General features: G+C 41.2%; 1 protein-coding gene across 6 annotated transcripts in view; it reads left to right on the top strand.

Annotated features, from left to right (window-relative positions):
• Window positions 1-20,009, top strand: part of lrrc9 (leucine rich repeat containing 9) — a 237,547-nt gene that overhangs the window by 185,497 nt on the left and 32,041 nt on the right. For 5 of the 6 annotated variants that reach the window (XR_015757872.1, XM_043697264.2, XM_087989714.1 and 2 more), the window contains 4 exons: window positions 3,301-3,409; window positions 5,048-5,187; window positions 14,860-14,996; window positions 19,328-19,545. Coding sequence is in view for 5 of the 6 variants with exons in the window: in XM_043697264.2 (XP_043553199.1) it covers window positions 3,301-3,409; window positions 5,048-5,187; window positions 14,860-14,996; window positions 19,328-19,545 (604 nt within the window). In the remaining variant the exon portion in view is untranslated. The remainder of the gene's footprint in view (window positions 1-3,300; window positions 3,410-5,047; window positions 5,188-14,859; window positions 14,997-19,327; window positions 19,546-20,009) is intronic. The other variant, XM_087989715.1, reaches the window with a different exon arrangement.

The following is a 20,009-nucleotide window of genomic DNA, read 5'->3' as shown; positions in this document are numbered from 1 at the left end:
CTCCCACCTTCCAACCACTCTACAAGACAACCTGCCCCTACGCCCTTTCCGGCTGTCGGACTGTCCTGATACCTTCCAGCCACCTCAAGGACAGCTCGTCCTGCTACCTCAACCACCCCAGGACGACAGTGGTCAGGACAGCCTACACACCTTCTAGCTTCCCTAACCGCTCTTCACACCTTCCGGCCACCTCTAGGACAGCCCACCCCCATACCTGCCCAGGGTGACAGTGCTGAGGACGGCCTACCCACCTTCCGGCTCTTAGTTTGCCCCTATGTACCATTTGGCTCTCGTCCACCCTGACGCGCCATCCGGCCTGTGGACTGCCATGACACACCTTTTGGTCACCTCTAGGATAGCCCATCCCTTTCCCTGGGATGACGAGCCTTCCAGATCTTGGCCTGCCCCTACAGACCTTCTGGCTCTCTGCCGCTCTGACACCTTCCGAATACCTCTAGGACAGCCCATCCTGGTTACCCCTTCTTGGGACGACAGCGCTCAGAATTGCCTACTCACCTTCCGGCTCTCAGGGCAACCGGCATCAGGACAGCCTACCCACCTTCAGGTTCACAGGACGGCCTACCCACCCTCCTGCTCTCGGGATGACAACTTTCAGAACAACCTATGAGCCTCTCAGCTCACAGTGAGGCCTGCCAGACCCAGGGACACACAAAATAGTGCAGGTGGTAACCCCAACAAGCAACAAGACAGTGTCAATTGTCAACAAACAAACAAAGTCCTTTCTGGTACACAGAGTCCATTACCATAAACAGTTCTCTTCAAAATGTGGAGTCCACTCCAGTAGGCAAAGTGCATTGTCAGAAATGAAGCTCACTCCAAACTGCAGAGTCCACTCCTGAAGGCGACAAATGCACACCCCACAGCACACAGGTGTTCAGTCTCCATAGGGTCCTGGCCCATCCATAGAGAACCAGGCCCACTCACAGGAGCACAGTTCATTGTAAAGGTGCAATTAACTCACAGGGGTTTGGTCTACTCCCGAACTCCATGATGCAGCAAGTGCTCACCTAATAATTCAGCCAGTCCAGGAATCAGGTTTCTCCACAAAAAAAGCAGAAATCAACAGCAGCAGTAACACACTGACTGTGACCCAGCTAGCACAGAGTCGGTCCCCTAAATTGAGAAGACTCTGAATCTCCTGTTTAGATCAATCAGCCAGGGCTTTCCTGATTGTTCCAGATTAACAGTACATACTGACTGTGGCCCAGCTAGCAGACAATCAGATCCCTAAACTAGGAGATTCTAAATCTGCTGTCCATAAACTGCCAGCCATGGCTCCCTGGACTGGCCCAGACAAACAACTTCAATCAAGGATTTCATAGTAAATGAGATTCAGCTGGCCACCGTTCCATTCACTACAAAACCATTCGCGGAGATCATGGTTGATCTGTAACCTGAATGTATACAATTGGTTTTGTTCTATATTCCTTTGTGATACCTATGGCTACCAAAAATGTATCCACTGCAAATTAATTTAAAATTACCATCAATTGCCACTTGATATTGTGAGTTCCAAACTTTTATTGTGCTTTACATAAAGAAGTGTTTCTTAATTTTACTGCTGAAAAGCATGGCTCTAGTTTTTGGACAATGCCTTCAAATCGTAGATTCCCCAAATAGTCACAATAGTTTCAACTAATCTATCGCATTTGTACAACAGAAAGAACGTGTAGGTGCATTTTAATCCGCTTTGTTCTCTTTAATGTCTTAAAACTTTGTTCAAATCAGCCTTTAATCTTCTACATTCCAGAGAATACATTCAAGTTTGTGTCACCTCTCCTTTACTGTTAATCATTCAAAAACCTAGATACTTTGGTAAATTTATACTCCTAGACCAATAATTCTTTCCTAAGGTGCAATGCCCAAAAATGTAAGGTTTCAGTTTGCCCTGAGTCAATGATACGTAAGACATTTTGAAGTTTAGAACTGGCACTGCATACTCAGCCTGCACCTGAACACATTACCACCATAAAGTATAAAGTTAGGCCTTGTGTCATTAATATTGAATAGTCAGGTTGCCAATACTTCTTACATGGTTCATTGGCAACTTGCCTAACTGGAGTCTGACAATGACTTACCTATGATTCCCTTTACAGGCAGCTTATTTCCACTTAAGGGCGTGTCAAACATTTGTTGATTGACAAGATAAAGCACCATTGTAAATTCAGACATGCCTGAAACAACTGTTGTGAGAGCCTAAGATTTTCAGATACAGCACAGAGGGCCCTGATGGAATCGGTCTAGAAATTTTGAAGTGCTGTTAGCAGTGAACCATTGAAGACAGGTGGCCAGTCAGCAGATTAATGCTTAGAGGTTCAATGACCTTGCTATCTTTGCTGAAGAAGTAGGATTCTGAACTACTGCTCCCTAAGGTGCTAGGCTATGCAGTATTCCAGCAATATGGTTACACAAAAATTACACCTTGAATGTAGAACTTGACTGCAGATGTAAAATAGATGTGCAAAAGAAAATAAAGGTACCGTGCATTTAAATTAATAGGCGATGTACAAGATTGCAAAACAAAGGTACATTGCTTCTAAACTAGATCTTACAATTTTCATTCCTGATTAGAACAAACAACTTCAGCCCTTCTTATCCAACGCATTCTTAAATAGGAATATTATTAGTTTTTATCTTATCAGGTCAAGATGAAAAAAAACATGTTTTTGCAAGTGTTCAAATCAGAAATAAGACATTGTTTTACTTCTTGTCCATCTGTTTGTAAATGACTTCTGTCATTATTGCCCTCTTCCTTTCAACAGCACTTTGTCTGTCCACTGCAAGCAGTATTGTCAAAAGCCCTCTACAATTGAGTATATACTTACAAATGCTATGACAAATCAGTAATAAAAACTAACACCCAAGTTACTAAGACTACAAATAATTATGACTAAAAAATTGTGAACAGTTATGAAAGGGGTTTAACATACAGGTAAAAATAGGAAATGGGTTGATCTGAAGTCTTACAGCATTCACCCTTTAATTGGCCATTATTGCTACAACATTAAATATGTTATTTTCATACATTGAAGGAAATGAAAATAAAAGAATATGGAAACAAGATGGATGCATGAGATTAGCAAAGTTGTTAATACAGAACATTAACACCAACATGGATTAATTGGATATAAAGGCCTATTTCTCTTGTAATCCTGTGATCATTTCATCAAATATTAAGAAATACAAAGATTTAATTGAAAAGTTAAAAAGTAGCAACAGTTGCAATAGCAAATGCATAAGTATCATTATTTAGTGTCAATTACTTATACTTCTTAACAGATCTGTAGATCTTGGACCTTCTGAGAAATTTGGACGTTTACAAAGAATCAATTTGGAACGCAACAATCTTACATCCTTCAGTGGTCTTGTCTATCTCCCTCGTGTCAAAGTGAGTCTTCTAAAAATATTTTTTTCTCTATTTAGATAATTTACTGCAAGATTTTGAAAAAAAATCAAGTTATAAATAGTGATGTTGATATACTACCCAGTCACTTCTGTTCCATATTTGAGTCAGTATATTTATTTATCTAAGGTACGTAAATTACGTACAACACTTTGTGTTTAGCCATCTTTACTGTAACTATCATTACACTGGACTGATCAACATATGCATTAAGTTAGAACATATTGTTGCAGTATTTGGACACTCAATGTCATAACATTCAAGGCATGGGCCAAATGCTGGAAAAAGGGTTTAATATAGATAGGTCAATGGGCCAAAGGGAGTCTTCTGTGCTGAATGACCCTATTTCAATGGTAAATAGGCGCTAATCAAAATTCATAGGCAGGTGCAATTAAATATCCTTTAATCATTTTAGTGTACTTATAATACTGATCATGTTAACTGCTATCCACTGAATGCCACAGGTATATTTTTTTCTAGCAGCATGTCCAGCCCCAAGATTGCCAGAATTTCCTATCCTAAGCAATTAAATTGGTCTGTAGAACTGCCCTCTAGTAGGACATAACATTGATGAAATGGAAATAACAGCTATGTAGTGAAGATCTAGAATTTGCACTTTCTTGCTACTAATAAAACAAAATTCCTCAGGAACCAGGGACAATTTTTTTAAAAATTCTTCATAGCAACATAGAAATTCGGAGTGGGAATAGATCATTCAGCACATCGGCTTGCTTTGCTTTTCATTATAGTCATGGTTCTAGAACCCTGCTGTTTTCTTCCCATAGCCTTTGATCACTTCAGCACTAAGAACTCTATCTAACTCCTTCTTGAAAACATTCAAAATGTTTACTGCTTTCTGTGGCAGAGAATTCCATGGGCTCACCACTCTCAATCCTAAGTGGTCTATTCTATATCCTTAGATTGCGACCCTTGGTTCTGAACTCTCCAGTCATTGGGAACATCTTTTCTGTGTTTACACTGTTTTTAATCATCTTTGACGTGTTCAGGGGTTACTATGAAAACTGAAGTTGGAAATTCAGAGGGCAATTGTGAAGCCATTTTCTTACCGAGAAGAAATAAAAATTTTAAAAATGGTAAAAATTGGAAATGACAGCAACAGTATGGTCTGAACTGGAGTTCCATGTTAAGATATTCAAGACAATTTTGGCTGGGTTCTATAATTTCCAAGTTGTATCGGCATTTCCTTCTGGGTGGGCAACTCTGTATTGGAACAGGCAGCCAACAATCCAACTGAAAAATGTGGTAGGAAGCTCCATCTCTCACCTATAGGTCCTCTTCTATTGCAGTTTCAGAGGTAACTCTGTAATCCCAAGGTTAGCGTTTAAAATGCTAGAGTTACCAAAATAGGATGCTATAAAACAGGTCTGCACTCATGCTTTGTGATGTTCTTCACAGGGAATGGGTATTTCACAGAAAAATAAACTAGGAAACTAATCTTCTTATTACTGAAATACAAGTCATAGATATTTTTCTTCATTATCAGGTGTGTTCTATGGTTCTCTTGTGTACCTCCTAGAGACCAACTGAAAAAACAAGGACCTGGTAAATAAGTACATTAACAAAACTGAAGTCTTGACAATTAATATTTTGCTTATTATGAAGGTGCTTTACTTAAACCACAACCACATTGAGACCATTTTGCCAAGACAAAAGCCTCAACTTCATTTGACCAATAGACAGATTCTTCAGCAGAAGGTCTCATCCAGTGGCTATGGACAGTCAGGACTTTCCCGGAGCAACAGGTATGTGATTACAATCACTTTCTTATCACTATATATAAAGTAGTCAACTAAATCTTTTCCTTATGATTCATCTAGCAAAAGATTGAATATTTTCCACCTCTCTCTACTGTCAGTAACAAAGAACATCAGATAAGCCCTTTTTCAAGAGGGGAAGGATAAATCAGAAGCAATGTAACGGCAATGCCATTGGGCTAACAAGCCAAAATCACAGGCTAATGCTCTGGGGACGTGGGTTTGAATCCCACTATGGCAGATGGTAACATTTGAATTCAATAAACATCTGGAATAAAGAACTGACCTAGTGGTGACCATGTGACCACAGTTGATTGTCATAGAAACCCATTTGGTTCACTCATAACTTCTAGTGAAGGAAACCAGCCATCCTTACCAAGTAACTCCAGGCCTATAGCAACATGGTTGACTCTTAACTACCTTCTGGGCAATTTGGAATGGGCAATTAATGCTAATATAGTCAACAATGCAAATGAATAAAGAAAAAAAAGTTTACTCTCACTGACATCCCAACTCTCACTACAACTGCCTGAACAATGCCCCAAACCAGACTGACATCCCCCTCAACCCCAACCTACCTATTCACCCGATCCTTTAAATACTTTATCCACCAGCCATATCTGCCCTATCTCTTTACACTCCTGCCTTTGTAGCTCTGCAAAGAAACTTTGGAATATTCAAAGCCTCTAGTAAACCAAAAAAAGTAGGCTAAGGCCATAAAAAGGAGTTTTAAGTTCTGTGCAAATGGTCTTTGCTGCTTCCGCTGAGGATTCCTGCACTGAATTGATCCTGAAGGATCTTTCATCGGAAGGTTACTCAGAAAAATCAAAAAAATGTGAAATCTTATGTCTGACTGGAGCCAGAAAAAGGATTTCTCATCCTAACTGGAAGATTTGAGTGCACTTTGAAAGGTTTTTGATGAGATGTCTCACAAGAGCCTTGCTACCACTATTAATCTGCTAGAAATGACTTCAACTCATAAGTGACTCATTTTAGTTACCTACTCATTGCTCGCAGAGAAAGCTATAAGTTCTAATATGAGAATTTTGTAACAATACAATCTTTAGGACCAGGAGAAAGTGAGTTATAGAGTTGAAGAGTGTGGTGCTGGAAAAGCACAGCCAGTCATCTTTACTACCAATTAGAAGGAAAATTGGGATCTGTGCGTCTTATTCCTTAACTGAAACAACCGTTCAAAATTTAAAGTTTAAAAATGGCTAATCTTTTAGTTCAATTAGTTATATAGTATATGAATAAATATATTAACATTAATTTGGGAATTTTCTGATGTTCCTGTGTTTATTATTACTAAATCCTATTAACTACAAGAGTAAACATTCAATATTGTAAATGCTCTAACTCCAATATCAAACAGATGTTGCATTTCAGTAGCTAACTGGACAATTATATAATAAACCGTGAATACATCAATAAGGAAAATCAGCTTCCCACACTGGTAGAGAAAAGTAGCATGATAGTTATAGTCATGGATTGTCATCCACTGACCCAATCCAATAATAAAATCACAGAGATCTACAGCAGAGAAAAAGACTGTTCACCCCCATCGAATCACCCATCGAGGCTGGTCAAAAAATAATCACCTAACTATCTAATCCTATACATATAAATACTTATTAAATGCTATGGTGGTTTCTACCACCCTTGCAGGCAGTGAGTTTCAAATTCCCACCACTCTAACAGTCAAAACCATTTTCCTTGATTCCCTTCTAAACCTCCTTCACCTTACCTTAAATCCATCCCTCTTGGTCATTGATCCCGCCACCAAGAAAGAGGTTTCTTCTTGTCTACCCTGCCTATGGCTCTCATACTCTTTTTTTTTTAACATCTCAATCATGGCACCCCCACCCACCCTCCTCCAGTCTCTTCTGCTCTAAGGAAAACAACTTCAGAGTAAACAGTCTCTCCTCCTATCTAAAACTTGCAGCCAAGGCAACATCCTGGTAAATCTCTTCTACACCCTTATCAATGCAGTTCCATCCCTCCTAAGATATGGATGCCAGAACTGCACACAATATTCTAGCTGTGGCCTAACCAATATTTCATAGAGTTCCAGCTAACTTCTCTGCTCTTAAACTCTCTGCTCTATCTCATAAAGGCAAATATCCCATGTGCCTTCTTAACCACTTTATCTATTGATGCTGCTATCTTAAGAGATTAATGGATATGCACACCAAGTTCTTCTGATCCTTTGTGCTTCCCAATGTCCTACTGTTCATCATGCATTACCTTCCTTGTTTGCGCCACCTCACATTTAGAATCATAGAGTCCTAGAGATGTCCAGCATGGGAACAGACCCTTCAGTTCAACTCATCCATGTCAACCAGATAGCCTAACCCAATCTAGTCCCACTTGCCAGCACTTGGCCCATAGCCCTCTAAACACTTTCTATTCATATACCCATCCTTTTAATTGTTGTAATTGTACCAACCTCCACCACTTCCACTGGCAGCTCATTCCATGCACACACCACCCTCTGCATGAAAAGGTTGCCCCTTACGCCCCTTTTAAATCTTTCCCCTCTCACAGTAAACCTATGCCCTCTAGTTCTGGACTCCCTCACCCCAGGGAAAAGACCTAGTCTATTTACCCTTTCCATGCCCCTCATGATTTTACAAACCTCTATAAGGTCACCCCTCAGCCTCCAAAGCTCCACAGAAAATAGGCCCAGCCTGTTCAGTCTCTCCCTGTAGCTCAAATCCTCCAACCCTGGCAACATCCTTGTAAATCTTTTCTGAATCCTTTCAAGTTTCACAATATCCTTCTGATAGGAGGGAGACCAGAATTGCCCACAATACTCCAAAAGTGGCCTAACCAATGTCCTGTGCAGCCACAACATGACTTCCGAACTCCTATACTCAATGTTCTGACCAATAAAGTAAAGCATACAAAACACCACCTTCACTATCCCATCTACCTGCAACTCCACTTTCAAGAAACTATGAACCTGCACTCCAAGGTCTCTTGTTCAGCAACACTCCCCATGACCTTATCATTAAGTGGATCAGTCCTGCTCTAATTTGCCTTTCCAAAGTGCAGCACCTCACATTTATCTAAGTTAAACTCCATCTGCCACTCCTCAGTCCGTCGGCTTATCTAACCAAGATCCCGTTGTAATCTGAGGTAACTTTCTTCGCTGTCCACTACACCTCCAAATTTGGGGTGATCTGCAAACTTGCTACATTCAAGTTTGTCCTTCTGAGAGGTAGTGGTTGTGGGTTTAGAAGGTTCTATGAAAAGAGCTCTGGTGAGTTGCTGCAGTCCATCTACAAGGTGCACAGTCACAGAATTGAAGTTCCAACAAATATCTGTTAAATATATTCCTACATTCAAATCTAAGTTGTTTATATATACCACAAACAGCAAAGGCCTCAATACTGATTCATGCAGAACCTCACTACAGACTGGCTTCTAGTCACAAAAACACCCCTCAACCACCGCCATCTGCTTCTTGCCACTCACCAGTTCTGGATCCAATTAACCACTTTCCTTGGATCCCATGGGCTCTTACCTTCACTATAATTCTCCCTTGCTCGATCTCATCAAAGGAATTGCAGACATCTAAATGGATTACATTAAATGCATTACCTTCATCTACAGCCTGGTTACCCCTTTGAAAATTTAAATCAAGTTGGTCAGAAATGACCTCCCCTTAACAAAACCATACTGACTTGCTTAATATCTACCTCTCCAAGTTTGCATTAATTCTGTTCCTTAGGATTGCTTCTGATAGTTTCCCCACCACTGTGGTTGTACTGACTTGCCTGACATTTCTGGTTTATCCTTCATTCCCTTATTGAATAATAGTATGATGATTTGGACACTGACTTGCCTGACATTTCTGGTTTATCCTTCATTCCCTTATTGAATAATAGTATGATGATTTGGACACAGGATTTAAAACCTCACTAAAGAAGCTGGGGAATTTAACTTCTGTTAATTAGTTAAATCTAGAATAGAATGTGCCACGTGATAGCGAGGCAAGGAATAGGGAGAGATATCAGCTGAACACATGGCTGCAAGGATGGTGCAGAAGGGAGGGTTTCAGGTTCTTGGATAATTGGGGCTCATTCTGGGGAAGGTGGGACTTGTACAAACAGGACGGTCTTCACTTGAACCAGAGGGATACTAATATCCTGGGTGGGAAATTTGCTGGTGCTATTTGGGTAGGTTTAAACTAGCTCAGTAGGGGGATGGGAACTGGGGGTGTAGTTGCAGTGCACAGGAGGATGAGAGTAGGAAGGTCAGGGACAGGATTTCAAGGTCACAGGAATGTGCTGGTATGAAGTGTGTTTACTTCAACGCCAGAAGTATCCAAAATAAGGTAGGTGAGCTTGCAGCATGGATAGGCACCTGGGACTTCGATGTTGTGGCCATTTCGGAGACATGGATAGAACAGGGTGAGGAATGGATGTTGCAGGTGCCAGGGTTTAGATCTTTCATTAAGAACTGGTGAGGTGGTAAAAGAGGGGGAGGCGTGGCCTTGTTAGTCAAGGATAGTATAACGGTGGCAGAGAGAACTTTTGATGAGGACTCGTCTACTGAGGTAGTGTGGGCTGAAGGTTAGAAACAGGAGAGGAGAGGTCACACTGCTTGGAGTTTTTTTATCGGCCTCCGCAGAGTTCCAGGGAGGTGGAAGAGAGGATTAGCAAAATTATTCTGGGTAGGAGTGAAAGGAACAGGATGGTCATTATGGGAGACTTCAACTTCCCAACCTTGACTGGAAATGCTGTAACTCCAGTATGTCGGATGGATCAGTTTTTGTCCAATGTGTACAGGAGGGTTTCCTGACACAGTATGTCGAAGGGCCGACAAGAGGAGAGGCCACACTGGATCTGGTGCTTGGTAATGAACCAGGCCAGGTGTTTGATTTAGTTGTAGGTGAGCACGTTGGAGAGAATGATTGTAATTCAGTTACATTTAGTTCAGCGATGGAAAGGGATAGGTACATGCCACAGGTCAAGAATTATCTATGGGGCAAGGGAAATTATAATGCGATTAGGCAAGAGTTAGGATGCATAGAATGGAGTAGCAAAATGCAGGGGATGCAGACAATGGAAATGTGGAGCTGGTTTAAGGAACAGATATTGCACGTCCTTTTCGGTAAGTCCTTGTCAGGCAGGGAGGAAGTGATAAGGTAGAGGAACCATGGTTTACTACAGAAATTGCATCTCTTGTTACGAAGAAGAAGGAGACTTATGTGCTGATGAGGCAAGATGGTTCAGATGAGGTGATGAAGAGTTACAGATCAGCTAGGAAGGATTTAAAGAGAGAGCTAAGAAGAGCAAAGAGAGGACGCGAGCAGTCTTTAGCAAATAGAATAAAGGAGAGCCCTAAAGCTTTCTAAAGGTATGTGAGGAATAAAAGGATGATTAGGGTAGGAATAGGGTCAATCAAAGACAGAAGTGGGAAGTTGAGTGTGGACCCTGTGGAGATCGGAGAGGTGCTAAACGAACATTTCTCATTGGTTTTCACTCAGGAAAAGGAGAATATTGCTGAGGAGCAGAATGAGGGATGAGATATTAGACTAGAAAGGATCGAGGTTAGTTACGAACAGATGTTATCAATTCTAGAAGGAGTGAGAGTAGACAAGTCCCCTGGGCCGGATGGGATTTATCAGAGGATTCTCTGGGAAACTCGGGAGGAGATAGTAGAGCTTTTGGCTTTGATATTTGAGTCGTCATTGTCTGCAGGTTTTGTACCAGAGGACTGGAGGATTGCAAATGTTGTGCCCTTGTTCAAGAAGGGCAGTAGAGATGACCCAGGTAATTATAGACTGGTGAGCCTTCCTTCTGCTATAGGAAAGATTTTGTAAAGGATTATAAGAGATAAGATTTATAATCATCTAGCAAGCAACAATTTGATTTCAGATAGTCAACATGGTTTCGTCAAGGGCAGGTCTTGTCTCACAAACCTCATTGGGTTTTTTGAGAAGGTGACCAAGCATGTAGATGAGGGTAGGGCAGTTGACGTGGTATACATGGACTTCAGTCAAGCCTTTGATAAGGTTCCACATGGTAGGTTGTTGGAGAAAATGCAGAGGAATTGAGGGTGATTTAGCAGTTTGGATTAGAAACTGGCTTTCTGAAAGAAGGCAGTGAGTGGTGTTTGATGGAAAATATTCAGCCTGGAGTCCGGTTACTAGTGGTGTGCCAAAAGGATCTGTTTTGGGACCACTGCGGTTTGTCATCTTTTATAAATGACTTAGACACAGGCATAGGTGGATGGATTAGTAAATTTGCAGATGACACTAAAGTCAGTGGAGTAGTGGACAGTGTGGAAAAATGTTACAGGTTGCAGGGGGACTTGGATAAACTGCAGAATTGGGCTGAGAGGTGGCAAATGGAGTTCAATGCAGCTAAATGTGAGGTGATGCACTTTGGGAAGAATAACAGGAAGGCAGAGTACTGGGTTGATGGAAAGATACTTGGTAGTGTGGATGTGCAGAGGGATTTTGGAGTCCATGTACATAAATCCCTGAAAGTTGCCACCCAGGTGTATAGTGCTATTAAGAAGGCATATGGTGTGTTAGGTCTCAATTGTAGAGGGATTGAGTTCTAGAACCGCAATATCATGCTGCAACGCTGGTGTGCCCACACTTGGAATATTGTGTAAATTTCTGGTCCCCATATTTCGGGAAGGATGTGAAAGCATTGGAAAAGGTGCAGAGGAGATTTACCAGGATGTTGCCTGGTCTGGAGGGAAGGTCTTATGAGGAAAGGCTGAGAGACTTGAACCTGTTTTCATTGCAAGAAGAAGGCTAAGAGGGGATTTGATAGAGACATACAAGATGGTCAGAGGATTAGATCGGGTAGACAGTGAAAGTCTTTTTCCTAGGATGATGACGTCAGCGTGTACAAGGGGACATAACTACAAATTGAGGGGTAATTGATTTAAGACAGATGTCAGAGGCAGGTTCTTTACACAGAGAGTGGTGAGGGCGTGGAATGCCCTACCTGCTAATGTAGCCAATCAGCCACATGAGGGAGATTTAAACAATCCTTAGATAAGCACTTGGATGAATTTGGGATAGTGTAGGGGGACGAGCTGAGAATAGTTCACAGGTCGACGCAACATTGAGGGCCAAAGGGCCTGTTCTGTGCTGTATTGTTCTATGTTCTATGTTCTAATGTTAGTATCAGGAGTGGAGACTTGTAAAATAAGCTATTTGGTTTATTAATGTCCCTTTCTTGATGTCCTTGTCATGTGAGGTTCAAGTGTAACTCCGGATCCACAATAATGTAGTTGACTCTTAAATACACCCAGAATCATCTAGCAGGCCATGTCATTACCAAGAAAGTGATTGATGTCATCCTTTCGAGGGCAGTTTAGATGTACATTAAATGCTGGCCTCACCAGTGATGCCCATGTCCTGCGAATGAATAAGAAAAATTAATGGAACTAAATAATCCCGGAACTTGCTGTTTTAACTACTTTCTTCCAACCTAGTAATAACATTTTTATTACACCTAAGAACAGATAATTCAGACCTTCAAGCTTGCTCCATCTTTCAATAAGATTATGTCCGATCTTCTATTTTAATCTAATCTTCCTGCATTTTCACAAAGTCAAAAGTCACATTACACCGGGTTAGAATTTATAAGGAAAAGATCAAAGAGTCATACAAGTTATGCAAACGTCGACACAAACTTGCACTCACATTCTGTCACAGGCATATAACCCCTCACACTCGTGCACACATGTTCTCGCACACACTCACTTGCATGCTCTCTCACATGTACTCTCTCACACTCAGTCTCTCAAGAGCACGCGCGCAGTCTCTCTCTCTCTCTCTCTCTCTCACACACACACACACACACACACACACACACATTTACTTCTATGTAGTGAATTTGCATGTGCAGATACATTCTATTTTCAAAAAAGCACATGATCTGTCGACAGTCACTCACACGCACACACACACACATTTACTTCTATGTAGTGAATTTGCATTTGCAGATACGTTCTATTTTGTTCAAAAAAGCATGAGATCTGTTGACAGTCACTCAATGTGGCATTTTATAAATTCCTACTTTGCAAATAAAACCAGTCTAACTCCAGGCTGAGATACAAACAAACTTGAAACATGACCTCACACATAAAATGCATTGTCTGACCTGAGGTGTCACCTTTATTTTGATAAAACGTGAAGTTATCTTGGGGCGGTGACCTGAAAGAAATTCTGGGATTCACATGTTAATCAATCGAAACCTGCACCTCCATTCTAACTGATTAAAGACTTAATAGCCATGTAGGTTTATTCAACATATTTGCATAAATTGTATGATGCTTTGATCTTTTACTTATAAATTCTGTGTCAGATGTATTCTCTCTCACTAGCTGCCCAAGGAACGCGTACGGGCTCTGAAAGCGTGCAATTTCAAATAAACCTGTTTGAGTATAATCCGGTGTGATTTTTGACTTTGTCCACTCTAGTCCAACACCGGCACCCCCACATCATGCATTTATCCACATATTCTTTGTTTTTAAATACAGAGGAACCTCGATTATCTGAATACCAATTATCCAAAAATCGGATTATCCAAAGGAGATCTTGAGGTCCTGATGGAAACATTACATCAAAGACGTGTTTCCAACAGCGATCGTGTCTTTTGTTTACAGTGATTAAACAGGCACCATCTCCAAATGACTGACCTCCCCCTCTCCCCACACTTCCCCTGGAGTTCTAAACAGGGATGTACCCTAAACTCCCCTTCCCCACATAATCTCTCCAACATTGTCCTGTATAGGGCAAAGGTGGAACCTGTCAAAAGGTTGGTGTGTGTGTGTGTGTGCGTGCGCGCGCGCGCATGTGTACACGCTATTTGGAGACTTACCCCACAAAGGCAGTCTTGTTGGTGTCCAGTCCAGAAGGGGTTGGGGCGGGGGTGTTGGAGGTGGGGAGTTTTCGGGGCCGGGGAGGTGTCGGATGGGATTGGGAGCGGTGAAAGACAGTTTTGGGGGCAGGGGGCTGCTCGGGGGCGGGGTGGAGGTGGGGGCAGGGCCTCGCACGCTGTGTGCTGCTGCGATCTCCTGAACGGGGAGCAGACTTTAAAAACTCCGAACTCCAGAGGAAAGGCATTTAATCGATTAACCGAATAATCGATTATCCGAACGAAATAGTGCCCGCCCATCACGTTCGGATAATCGAGGTTCCACTGTATAGAACTGTACAAACCGCAGCCTTGAACATACTCAAAACTAAGCCTCCACAGCCATCTAGGTCAGAGTGTTCCAAAGATTCACCCATCTCTCACTACCACGCCCTCTTTTCTAAACTCCAGACGATATAGGTCCAGTCTATGCAATCTTTCCTTATGGCGTCAGCAAAGCTCCATGCAATTGCAGTTAGACATTTATACAACGAGACTCAAATCCTCCATACTATAGATCAATTTGCCTTCTTAATTGCTTGTTGTACATAAGTTTCAGTGACTCATAAACTTAAGACATCCATGTACCTTTGAAGTTAAACATATCCCAGCCTCTTGCCATTTAACAAGTCTTCTAATTTTTTGTTCTCCCAAATTGTGTTCCATATAAATATATAATTATGAATTTTGCTACATTTTAAATAATAGTTTACATTAAAAGAATTGTTTTCTTGCATGATTCACAATTGTATTTCCCTTCTGACAGCAGAGATGTAAATTATGAAAATCTTCCTCCTGTTATGGAAAGCTTGGAAGTACTTCACTTAGGCTACAATGGCATCTCTAGCCTCATTCAACTACAGTTAAACAGACTTGTAAATTTGAGAGTATTGTGTTTAGAAGGTAAGTAGTAACTTATGCACACTTAACAACAAATGAGAGTGAAAATAAATTGATTTCTATACTTTTTAGATGAGGCATAACACTGCAGTTAAGATGTAATAACTGATAAAGTACAAAATCAAATCTTTGCCTTTGACATTACATGGTTTCCTAAGATATTTAATATGTTGTTCACAGCCAAGATGTGGTCCTCAAGTCTTCACAGTCTAAAGCCTAAGCAATTCACTCCTACTTATGACTATGAGCTGAATTTAGTAGAAATTGACTAATTATCAATTTTGGCAAGTTTCATGAAGCGTTTTTCTCCATGAAGCCCAGTGAGATTTCTCGTGCTATCTTTATAAATTTACCTCATTCATGATATATAATGTCCCATAGTGCCCTACATGTATTTTCCATTCATTGCAGCCTGAAAGACTCACCATTGCCCTGATCCCCTGTGATCCCAGGAGCAAGCATCATCTTTGAAGCCCAGCCATTTTCACAACCTTCCTCGTATTTCTGTCTCCATTTCACACAATCAGTAATGCAAACTTGGAAAATTCCAGTTCAGCTTCCAAAGACAATCAAGTAACCTCCAGGAATCTGCAGTATTAACTAAGACTTGTTCACAGCTAACGACCACATAATTCATTATGATTATCTCTTGGAGTCAAAGAGATATACAGCATGGAAACAGTCACTTCGGTCCAACTTGTCCATCCTGACCAGATAATCCAACCCAATCTAGTCCCACCTGCCAGACCCGGCCCATATCCCTCCAAACCCATCCTATTCATATACCTATCCAAATGCCTTTTAAATGTTGCAATTGTACCAGCCTCCAACACTTCCTCTGGCAACTCATTCCATACACGTACTATCCTCTGTGTGAAAAAGTTGCCCCTTAGGTCTCTTTTATATCTTTTCCTTCTCACCATAAACCTATGCCCTCTAGCTCTAGACTCCCCCACCCCAGGGAAAAGACTTTGTCTATTTATCCTATCCATGCCCCTCATGCTTTTATAAACCCCCTTAGCCTCCGATACTCCAAGGAAAACAGCCCTAGCCTATTCAACTTCTCCCTATAGCTCAATCCTCCAACCCCGGCAACATCCTTGTAAATCTTTTCTGAACCCTTTCAATTTTCACACCATCCTTCTGCTAGGAAGGAGACCAGAATTGCACGCAATATTCCAACAGTGGCCTAACCAATATCCTGTACAGCCACAACATGACCTCCCAACTCCTGTACTCAATACTCTGACCAATAAAGGAAAGCATACCAAATGCCTTCTTCACTATCCTGTCTACCTGCAACTCCACTTTCAAGGAGCTATGAACTTACACCCCAAGGTCTCTTTGTTCAGCAATATTGCCTAGATCCTTAAAATTAAGTGTATACATCCTGCTAAGATTTGCTTTCCCAAAATGCAGTACCTCACATTTATCTAAATTAAACTCCATCTGCCATTTCTCAGCCCATTGGCCCATCTGATCAAGATCCTGTTGTAATCTGAGGTAGCCTTCTTCACTTTCCACTACACCTCCAATTTTGGTGTCATCTGCAAATGTACTAACTATACCTCTTATGCTCGCATCCAAATCATTTATATAAATGATGAAAAGTAGTGGGCCCAGCACCGATCTTTGTGGCACTGCATTGGTCACAGGCCTCCAGTCTGAAAAACAACTCTCCATCATCACCCTCTGTCTTCTACCTTTGAGCCAGTTCTGTATCCAAATGGTTAGTTCTCCCTGTATTCCATGAGATCTAACCTTGCTAACCAGTCTCCCATGGGGAACCTTGTAGAACGCCTTACTGAAGTCCATATAGATCACATCTACCACTCTGTCCTCATCAATCCTCTTTGTTACTTCTTCAAAAAACTCAATCAAGTTTGTGAAACATGATTTCTCACACACAAAGCCATGTTGACTATCCCTAATCAGACCTTGCCTTTCCAAATGTATGTACATCCTGTCCTTCAGGATTCCCTCCAACAACGTGCCCACCACTGATGTCAGGCTCACTGGTCTATAGTTCCCTGGCTTATCCTTACCATCTTTCTTAAACAGTGGCACCACGTTAGCCAACTTCCAGTCGTCCGGCACCTCACCTGTGACTATCGTTGATACAAATATCTCAGTAAGAGGTTCAGTGATCAGTTCTCTAGCTTCCCACAGAGTTCTAGGGTACACCTGATCAGGTCCTGGGTATTTATCAACATTTATGTTTCAAGACATCCAGCACTTCCTCTTCTGTAATATGGACATTTTTCAAGATGTCACCATCTATTTCTCTACATTCTATATCTTCCATGTCCTTTTCCACAGTAAATACTGATGCAAAATACTCGTTTAGTATCTCCCCCATCTCCTCCAGCTCCACACATAGGCTGCCTTGCTGATCTTTGAGATGCCCTATTCTCTCCCTAGTTACCCTTTTGTCCTTAATGTACTTGTAAAAACCCTTTGGATTCTCCTTAACTCTATTTGCCAAAGCTATCTCATGTCCATTTTTTGCCCCCCGATTTCTCTCTTAAGTATACTCCTACTGCCTTTATACTCTTCTAAGGATTCATTCGATCTGTCCTGTCTATACCTGACATATGCTTCATTCTTTTTCTTAACCAAACCCTCAATTTCTCTAGTCATCCAGCATTCCATACACCTCCAGCCTTTCCTTTCACCCAAACAGGAATATACTTTCTCTGGATTCTCGTTATCTCATTTCTGAAGGCTTCCCATTTTCCAGGCATCCATTTACCTGTGAACATCTGCCCCCAATCAGCTTTCGAAAGTTCTTGCTTAATACCATCACAATTGGCCTTTCTCCAATTTAGAACTTCAACTTTTAGATCTGGTCTATCCTTTTCCATCACTATTTTAAAATTAATAGAATTGACACCCAACTGACACCGCACTCCCCTGCCCTTATTTCCCAGGAGTAGGTCAAGGTTTGCACCTTCTCTAGTAGGTACATCCACATACTGAATCAGAAAATTTTCTTGTAACAAGTCTTCTTAACAAATTCCTCTCCATCTAAACCCTTAACACTATGGCAGTCCCAGTGCATGTTTTTAAAATCCCCTACCATAACCACCCTATTATTCTTACAGATAACTAAGATCTCCTTACAAGTTTGTTTCTCAATTTCCCTCTGACTATTAGTGGGTCTATAATACAATCCCAATAAAGTGATCACCTCTTTCTTATTTCTCAGTTCCACCCAAATAACTTCCCTGGATGTATTTCTGGGAATATCCTCCCCCCATACAGCTGTAATGCTATCCCTTATCAAAACCGCCACTCACCCTCCTCTATTGCCTCCCTTTCTGTCCTTCCTGTAGCATGTTTATCCTGGAACATTAAGCTGCTAGTCCTGTCCATTTCTGTAATTGCTGTGATATCCCAAGTTCCAAACCATGCCCTGAGTTCATCTGCCTTCCCTGTTAGGCCTCTTGCATTGAAATAAATACAGTTTAATTTATCAGTCCTACCTTGTTCTCTGCTTTGTCCCTGCCTGCCCTGACTATTTGATTTGCCTTTGTTCTCAACTGTACCAGTCTCAGATTGATCTCTTTCTTCACTACCTCCCTGGGTCACACCTCACTAGTTTAAATCCTTCTGAGCAGCTCTAGCAAATCTCCCTTCCAGTATATTAGTCCCCTTCCAATTTAGATGCAATTCGTCCTTCTTGTACAAGTCACTTTTACCCCAAAAGAGCTTCCAATGATCCAAAAATGTGAATCCTTTTCCCTTACACCAGCTCCTCAGCCATGCATTCATCTGTTCTATCCTCGTATACCCTGCCCTCACTAGCTTGTAGCACTGGGAGTAATCCAGATATTACTACTCTCAAGGACCTCCTTTTTAAATTCTTGCCTAACTCTCTGTAATCTCCCTTAAGAATCTCAATCTTTTCCTTTCCTATGTCGTTGGTTCCAATGTGTACAATGACCTCCTGCTGGCCCCCTCCCCCTTGAGAAAATTCTGCACTCTCTCTGAGTCATCCTTGATCCTGGCACCAGGAAAGCAACACATCATTCTGATTTTTCACTGCTGGCCACAGAAATGTCTGTCTGTACCTCGGACTAGAGAGTCACCCCGGACATATTTTTGAAAAACTGTAAACATTCTATACTCGTTATATGGTCTTGCTAGAGGAAGATGTAAATGATCTGAAGTTCCCTGATCAAAATTTATCAATCGGAAAAATGGATTGACTGAATTTGGTTCATCCTATCTCCTTGATTCTGATGAAATTAAATTTTAGTTAAGTGGATGCACACAGTTTCATATGTGCAGTATACATACTATTTGAGTCATTGTAATTCTTTACATTATAGGCAATTTTATTAGTCAGGTTGAGGGGCTTGATTGCCTTCAGAACCTTGTTGAATTATCATTGGAACGAAACCGAGTCCGAATGATCCACGAGAACTCCTTTTTGGGCCAAACCTCTCTCATTGAGCTCCACCTAGAGGAGAATAGGATGCGTGATCTTAACAATCTATATCCACTGGTAAAACTACAGCGACTTTTCCTCGGTGTAAACAAAATCCAGGTAAAGAAATGATTTGTAAGAAAACAGTGTAGTTGTGACTCAGGACAAATAAAACACTTTACATTAAATATTTTTTGAAAAGGTCTTAGTTGATATATATGAAAATGCAGCAATAAATGTTCACACGTCAAGGTCTCACAATAACAATGATCAGGTGACCTATTGTAGCACTCTTATCTGTTATTGTGTCCAGCTGCCAATAAGAGCTTCCGTGTTCCTTTTCAGTTTGGGGGATGGGATATTTTACATTAGATCGTTAAGCCTTGGTTTAATGTCATGACTGAAAGATAACAGCTCTAACAATGCAATCTGCCCTTATTAGTACAGAACTGAAGCATCAGCCTAGATAAAGTGCCCAAATCACTTACAGTGGCACTTAGATCCAATTTTCTTACTCTATCAATGAACCATTCTATTGACCTTCTGTAAAGTCAAGATCTGCAAAGTTAGTTTTGTTTCTGTCT

Source organism: Chiloscyllium plagiosum, unplaced genomic scaffold (assembly GCF_037043375.1).
Source record: "Chiloscyllium plagiosum isolate Xiang-an unplaced genomic scaffold, Cpla_swu_hap1 HiC_scaffold_8, whole genome shotgun sequence".
Classification (NCBI taxonomy): domain Eukaryota; kingdom Metazoa; phylum Chordata; class Chondrichthyes; order Orectolobiformes; family Hemiscylliidae; genus Chiloscyllium; species Chiloscyllium plagiosum.
This window is presented reverse-complemented; position numbering and strand designations above follow the sequence as displayed.